At 48.0% G+C, this 7,841-nt stretch overlaps 1 protein-coding gene across 11 annotated transcripts in view; it reads left to right on the top strand.

The window, feature by feature from the left end:
• The first annotated feature begins 18 nt into the window (after positions 1-18).
• The window catches only part of Cd44 (CD44 molecule (Indian blood group)), an 86,847-nt gene continuing 79,024 nt past the window's right edge, over positions 19-7,841 (top strand). The window contains exon 1 of one of the 11 annotated variants that reach the window (XM_031371163.1): positions 19-368. In XM_031371163.1, the coding sequence (XP_031227023.1) occupies positions 290-368 (79 nt within the window). In that variant the 5' untranslated portion in view covers positions 19-289. The remainder of the gene's footprint in view (positions 369-7,841) is intronic. The other 10 variants (XM_031371164.1, XM_031371165.1, XM_031371166.1 and 7 more) reach the window with 10 other exon arrangements.

Below are 7,841 nucleotides of genomic sequence, written 5' to 3'. Positions count from 1 at the left end.
AGCAGGGCAGGGGCGCGGGGGCAGCTGCGAAAGCAGGCTGGTGTGTCTTTAAACTTCCGTTGGCTGCTTAGTCACAGCCCCCTCGCTTTGGGTGTGTCCTTCGCGCGCTCCCTCCCTCTTAGGTCACTCACTCTTTCAAAGCCTGGAATAAAAACCACAGCCAACTTCCCAGGCGGCCTCATTGCCCAGCGGCCCCCAGCCAGTGACAGGTTCCATTCACCCTCATTGCCCCTCTCCCCGCGATCCTTTTCCAGAGGCGACTAGATCCCTCCGTTTCATCCAGCTCACCATGGACAAGTTTTGGTGGCACACAGCTTGGGGACTTTGCCTCTTGCAGTTGAGCCTGGCACAGCAGCAGCAGCAGATCGGTGAGTGGCCCGCCAGCCTGGGGCAGCGGGGATGCATACACTGGAGCGAGCGCTTGAGGACTACAGCTGGATACCTCTGGTTGAATCGCACGGGAGGGACTGTAGTGAACTGGGCTAGCAAAGCAAAGCTGGGATTTGGGGCTACCCTATCGGAAAGAGTTTGCGCTTGGGAAGTGCTGCGTGGGTGAAAGGAAAAGAGAAAGGGAGAAGAAAGTTTGCTGGGCAAGTTGCCCGCCGCTGATTTTTGGGCGAGGTCCCCGATGCTTGCTGGAGCACATGGCTCAAAAGTAACTGTACTCTTGGATGCGCGCAGCCTCTGTCCCCACAAGCAGGCTCTGGTGCTCAAGGACTCTCCAAGCCCAGCTGGCTTTGGATGGCAGGGTAGAACCAAGGACTTGGGCTGAGCTAGAGCAGGGACCTGTAGAGCACTCCCCAAGGTGTTCACAGAGCTGCAGGCCAGGGACTGGGCAATGAGCTTTTCAGAAAGGAGCCTCAGAAAGCTGAAGAGAGTGGGTCCCAGCTTAGACTAGTTTTCGAAGCTCTTACAGTACTGCTTTGGTCACCTTACTGCTTTATTTTGGGAGTTTAATTAAACTGGTTCTATGTGAGGCTCTGAGCACCCAAAAGGTTCCAGCATGGACTTAGGAGAACACATATCAGGAGCAATAATTGGACTAGCTGCCCCGTGCCTGAAGTCCCCTGGTTTTGCCAAGCTAGGCAAAGTCAAAGAGCAACAGGATTCATGCTTGCTGCCTGGCAGCTTCAGAGCAAGAGGGCACCTGTATGAGGGTGACACGTGAACTTCAGCGCAGTCTCTAATATCCCATCTAAATGGGGTTGGTGGCTTTGGTGGCTGTGGAGGGGAGGAGCTGGGGCCAAGTATCCAGTGTGGCTCAATTCCAAGGGTTCCCTTCCTTTCTCTATATATGAACAGATAATTCCAGGAAGGCTTTTTTTAATCATCAGCATAGTTAATTTTTCTTTTAAGAAGTGCCAGCTACACATCATTGAGTCAGCTCAGACCCACAGTGAATTCCTCTCAGCAAGAATTTATCAAATCCAGTTCTCTGGGGTAAGGGGTGTCAAACTGGGTCTTTTTGGGCAAGGTAGTTTGGGATTAAGAAACTGCACCTCCATTGTTGAATGTTAAATTTTGAATACCGACGCAGAAGTCATGCAACTAAGAATAGCAGCACGACACTGTTGGACATTTTTTGTGCCCTTTGCTGTGCCAGGCTCTGTGTTAGGTAATTCACATATGCTACCGCATTTTATCTTCATGGTAATTTGGTGAGAGATGCCCCCCCCCCCAACCCTTACCAGGAGGGAAACAGAGGCTCAGAGAACCAGGTAACTTCTATTCACACAGCAAAGAGTGGTGCTGGGTGTGAACTCGGGTTCATTAAGTTCCATAGCTTAGACTGCCACAGGGTATCTAAAAGCAAGCGCTAGACAAAGTCGAAAAGATCTCCAGGGACAGTGGTGTTCTGGCCAGCACAGGCTGCAGTCCAGGCTTCCACAGGCAGAAACATTCAGGGTGGGTGAGGGAAGGGCAGAGAGAGCCCTGGACCTGGCCTCAGAGGACAGGAGGAAAGTTATACACTTCTCCCACCTTTGTCGGGGCTGAGGAGCTGAACTCCCACATTTTCCTGGCCTGTTTCCCAACTCTTCTAAAACGTCTACTCCCAGATACCTGTTGCCCTTCTGAACCCCCTGGAGTGTCAGGTCCTGATGCCAACAGGCTCTCTTCTGCCTTGAGGTACCTACCTTCCTGTTGCACAGTGTAGCTCCAGGACAAGTTGGGCAAGTACCAGTAGCAGTGGCTACCTGGACCCTGGCTTTCACACCCTTTTGAAGATGATGGAAAGGAACAGAGACTCAGAAATGAGATGTGACTGAGTACAGGTTATGTGTCTGGGTAGGCAGAGGGGAAGGAGAAAGGGGAGGGAAAAGAGAGGTATCATGGTTGCCCCATTCTGGGAGTGACTGGTTTGGGAAGATGATGAGGAAGCACTGAGACTGGGCAAAGTTGGCTGGGGTGAGGAGGAGGGGCTGGGGAGGGGGGGTGTTGGGGAGGGGTGGAATAAGAGGAGAAACCGTCCAATGCTGTATCCAATGCTGTGTCAGAAGTCAAGCAGTAGAGAAGTGGCAGAGGCAGAGGCGGTCAAACAACTTCTCCCTGAGGGGAGAAAGTGGCCCTAGGTTAGAGGGGACAAGTGTCCACTTGCATATCTCCTCTCCCTTTTCAAAGATCATGGCTAGGAAACTGCACCTCTATTGTTGAGAAAGATGGGGTTCATCTGAGAGTCTTGGAACTTGGGGGGCAGCAAGCACCGTGCTGCTTCCTCTGAACATGGGCAGTTAGAGTGGAGGCTAAGCCTTCCCATGTGAAGAAGTAAGGAAGCAAGCCCGTCCTTGCTGAAGTGTCCCCATTCATTCAGTTATTCCCGGGTACACACAGAGCATCTACTTCCTTCTAAAGCACAGTGAGGAGTTAATGTGTTGGGAGACTCTGGCAGTTGAGGGGGAAAATATTCTATTTTCTGCCAACTTCCCCTTATGCAGGATGGAATGCTGGACCACACGAAATTCCTAGTCTATGACAGATCTCCTTCCATTCATTCCCTAAAAATTTCCTGATTCACTGTCATAGACTCAAAAATGGGAACTTTAAAGATCACTTAGAAAAAAAACAAAAAACAAAAAAAAAACCCTTTTTTTTTCCCCTAGAGGAAGCAGACCATGGGAGACAGGGATTGGCCAGTTCCCTGCTCAGTTTAGGGTGAGGACATCTTTGAAATGCTGTAGTCTCTGGAGTACTATAGGAATCCGCTGTTTCCCCTGAGTGGTGAGGAGGAAGGTGTGGCCAATCTGGGGTGTGGCATAACATTTTTAACACCTTCAGTATTACCTTACACGCTTATCACAGTTTTGTGTTTTATGGCCCAATATATTCAGTTTGAGTTTAAGAATAATGATCACCGTGTCTTACCCTAAAGAAAAATGGTACCCAAGCCAGAACTTTCTTGTTTCATATGACTCTTGAGCATCACTGAAAAATTAGAAGTACCCTATTTTTTCATTCATTTATTTATTGATTTTCATTCATTCATTCATTCATTCATTCATTCGCTTTACATCCCAGTTGCAGCATCCTCCCTCTTCCCAGTCTCCCCTCACATGCTTCCTCCTCCATACCTCCTTCTTCTTCTCTGAGGAGGGGGAGGGCCCCCTGGGTACCAACCTACCCTAGCACATCAAGTCACTGCAGGACTAGGTACATCCTCTCCCACTGAGGCCAGATAAGGCTGCCCAGTTAGGGGAATGGGATCCACAGGCAGACAGCAGATTCAGGGATAGCCCCTTCTCCAGTTGTTTTGGAAACCACATGAAGACTAAGCTATACATCTGCTACATATGTAGGAGTCCAGCCCATGTTTTCTGGTTGGTGATTCAGTCTCTGGGAGCCATCATGGGTCCAGGTTAGCTGACGCTGTTGGTCTTCTTTTGGAGTCCCTATCCCAGAAGGACCCTATTTTTAAAATCCTGGCATGTTGCTATTGCCACTCAGCATCTGAAAGCTTTAAGAAGTGCCATTCCCCACTCAAATTCAGTTTAACCAAAGGTTTTCTTACATAGCCTTGCAACAGCCACACACATTAAGACTTTCCTAGCACCATTCTCTTGATAATGAAGTCTAAGCTCCAAGGACACAGGAGTAGAGTTGAGGTGCCCCATCAGCTACCATCACCCCATCATTACCTTTAGAGGATTCTGGAAATAGCATTTGGTCTCTCACTCTTCCTGCCCCTGCACTCAGCAGAGTGATCACAAATAGCCTCTCTTGCTTCCCTCCAGAAGGCTGTAGGCCCCTGGCTGCCCTGCCTTGCCATCCTCTGTCCCATCTTTCCCAGGGCTCAGCCACAGCTGTTAGAGATGTCAACCTAGATATTTATTGTTAAAAATAAGTCCATTTCTTTATCAGAGTCCAGTTGCCCCTTTAGACATGCTCTCATTTGTAGGCTTGGCAAAAAGGGAGAGGCTGCTCCTTACCTAAGAGACAAGTCAGGGCAATACCCTTTGCCTGCAAATTAAGAAAGGCCCCACAGACACTCCTATGCTGCTCTCGTAGGCATTTCGGAAGCAGTGACCCACAGAGAACTGCTTTTATATACTCTTTGGATGGTTTTATATATATATATGATTTGAGGTTTTATATATAATTTGAGGTTTTATTTATATATACCCCATTTGAGGGGAATCTTGAAATCCTAGGCAGTGGGTTGACATGGCTTTCTAGAGAAGTCACAGCTCTTGAACCAAAATTCACTGAGAACCTCTAGGAGACATGTGGCCACCCAACCAGGGAGACTCATTTCCACTAAGAAATAGGAGGTGTGGGAGGTGGGGTGGGGGGATAGCTTTCCCAACAGCCTGTCTTGGGGTTGCTTGTGGACAAGGTATGAGCTACAGTAGTGTTTCATGAGGCCCTCCATTTTAGCAACTCTAACCAGAGCGTGAGCAGGAAATGATTCTTGTGAAAGTATGAACTGAAGCAGCTGGCAGCTGTGTCCGGGGCCCCGTGGAGTTTTCAAAGGGGATCTTCTCTGCTTCAGAGAGAGATTCTTGGGGTTTGCTTAAGAAGAAGCTGATGATTCTGCTTACTTTGTGCCTCTGCTTGAATGGGGACACAAGCATTTTTTAAAAGCGGGCTTTAAACTTGAGCCCAAATTTTCATTCACTTAGTGGTCTCACATTTTTGTTAACCGTATACTTTACTAGGGTGAAACTCAGTGACAGAGTGTCTATCTAGCGTGCATGAAATCCTGGGTTCGACCTTCATAACTGGAAACAAACACCCAAAACAAAACAACCACAAGAAGAGCGAAAGCCAAAAGCGAACCAAACAAAACCAAAACGCCCATCCTAGCTCCAAACTGTTCAGTTAGGAAGCCAGGACCGCTAGTGAGAAATAGAAAAGGCGTTTCTGCTACGGGCCTTCTGCAGCTTCATGGGATAGATACCCTGAGGGATTCCATCTAATCAAGGATTAGATCTCACTCACCTTTGTGATCCCAGATCCCAGTGCAGGCCCACAATGAGTGTCTGAAATAGAGAAATAAGAATTTTCATGTATAAAGGCAGGCTGGCTGACACGCTGAGTATGTAAATATGTTTGTGTGTGTGTGTATGTGTGTGTGTGTGTGTGTGTGTGTGTGTGTGTGAGAGAGAGAGAGAGAGAGAGAGAGAGAGAGAGAGAGAGAGAGAGAGAGAGAGAGAGACGGCATGCTGATAGTGTTGTCATTCTGCACAGGGTGGGGAGAAGGCTTGGCTGGCCAACTGTTTACGAAGGGGCTTCTATGTCCTCTTCCCAAGCCGAGAGTTTGTCTCTCTGTGCTTTGGGTGGCTGCTGGCTACGGGGCTGGTCTAAGGAGAGGGTTAGTGGGTGGTTAGGATGGGTTGATGACACCAAACTCACACTTAAACCTCAACATGAAACACTGTCCAGCAATGGTTGGCTTTGTGAGCTGCTGGTCTGACACGAGGAGTCCTTGAGTCAGAGGCTCACAGACCCTCTGACTCACACTTGGTTCTGGCAGGTAGAGGCAGCAGGGAGTGATGCAGAAACGCTTCCCAGAGCACTCTGATATCTCCCATGGCCTGCTATCCAAATGACACTACTGTATCCCAAAAGTGCCTAATCTGCAGGAAGCCCGACAGTTAACAGGGCACCCACTGGCTTCCTCTGCAGTGTGCTTTCCCAGTACAGAGTTGCTCAAGCCTGGAGGAGGTCCTGTATTCCCTTGGATCACTTGTCTACCATGCTCAGAGACAGTTGAACACAGGATGAGGGGATGCTATTATAGGTAGGGGCTAGACTCACAGAGCCAGAACTCCATGAGGTTGGGGTGCCCCAGCTGCCTGGGTGTGACTGCCTGGCACAAGTGTCCCCTCCTTTGTACAAGTGTGGGCAGACAGACTCAAAGTGGGTGGGGAGGGCTTGAGTCACCAAGGATGTGATTTGCAAAACTCAGGTCCTAAGAACCTTCCTCAAATCTTCAGCTTTTGAAAGTAAAGGTTAATTGCAAAATCCCAGGGAGGAAGGAAAGGGTCATATGAGCAGTGATTTTGAGCATCTATACCTTCTGCAAGGGTTGGAAGTTAAGGCATTTTGAGAGTTCTTACACCATTTGAATTTGCTTTTTGGTGGCTAACTATAGGTTTCTGAGCTACTGATACCAATGTTAATAATCATAACAAACAGAACTGGCTCTCTCTTTGTTTTCTATCAACTAACTTGTCTAAATTATGCACCAATCTTACAAAAACAGTGCTTTTATTACCCTCTTTCCACATATGAGGGAGCTAAGGCACAGAATTTAAGGAAATGGACCAGGGCCACATAGTTGTAATAAGAGAGGACCAAGATTCAAATCCAGGTCCTCATGTGAATGCAGGTACCGAAAGAGTCCAGAAGAGGGTGTCAGATACCCTGGATCTGGGGTTACAAGCAACTGTGAGCCACCTAGTATGCTGCTGGGAACTGAACTCTGAGCCTCTGCAAGAACAGCGAGCACTCTTAGCCACTAAGCTATCTCTCCAGCTCCTTGCCTTTCATTTTAAAACATGACATCAGAGGAGAGTATGGAACTTGCAAATAAAAAGGGAAAAGATCATGTCCTCTGAGTGGCTCACTTATAAATACCTGATCAAGGGTCTAGTCCCTTCTTTGTCGTGAGGTTTGGGGAGGTAAGTTAATGGTTGGTGATATGTTCACAGTTGCTTCATTTATTATTTCTCTCCTGGGTAAAGGTAGACTTTGATGACTGATGTTTTTCTGTCATCTAAGACTGTGACTTGTGATTAAAGAAAGCAGAGGGAGGCATGGAACAAATAAATAGAAACCAAGTACTTCCTGTTTGCTGAAGAGCCTCTGCATCCAGGGTCTTCACTCTACAAACTGGAGTTGATGGGGGAGAAAGGGAAACTGAGACAAGAGTTGGCCAGGAGTTGAGTTTTACATCCAGGGCACAGAGGACTCAGTTCATGGTAGCTCTTCTTCCCAGCTCTGTGGCAAACCAGGTGACCTGGAATTGGCTTGGTGTACAGCAGGTAAATGTCACTTAGGCAATAAGATCCTTTTCTTTGGGCATCCCTGGCTGAGAAACAAATCATTCAGGAAGAGAGGAGGTGAAGCACTTGGGCACATGTGACTCAGTCTGTAAAGGGCTGCAGGCCTTTAATCTAGTGACAGGAACTCATTCAGGATTTCCCTTCTGCCTCGATGTCATGCATATCTTTACTATTCTTTCAAGGATACTAGTGAAACCTCTTTGCAAGTGTTCACCACCATTGGAACTAAGACACGAGGAAGAAAAAAGTGGGAGCACACACCTGGCACTTGCCAATTCCCTTGACAGTCATTTCACTATAATCTAGACCCCCATCTCAGCAGGTTCCAGAAGCATCAAA

This window comes from Mastomys coucha, unplaced genomic scaffold (genome assembly GCF_008632895.1).
Source record: "Mastomys coucha isolate ucsf_1 unplaced genomic scaffold, UCSF_Mcou_1 pScaffold15, whole genome shotgun sequence".
NCBI lineage: Eukaryota > Metazoa > Chordata > Mammalia > Rodentia > Muridae > Mastomys > Mastomys coucha.
This window is presented reverse-complemented; position numbering and strand designations above follow the sequence as displayed.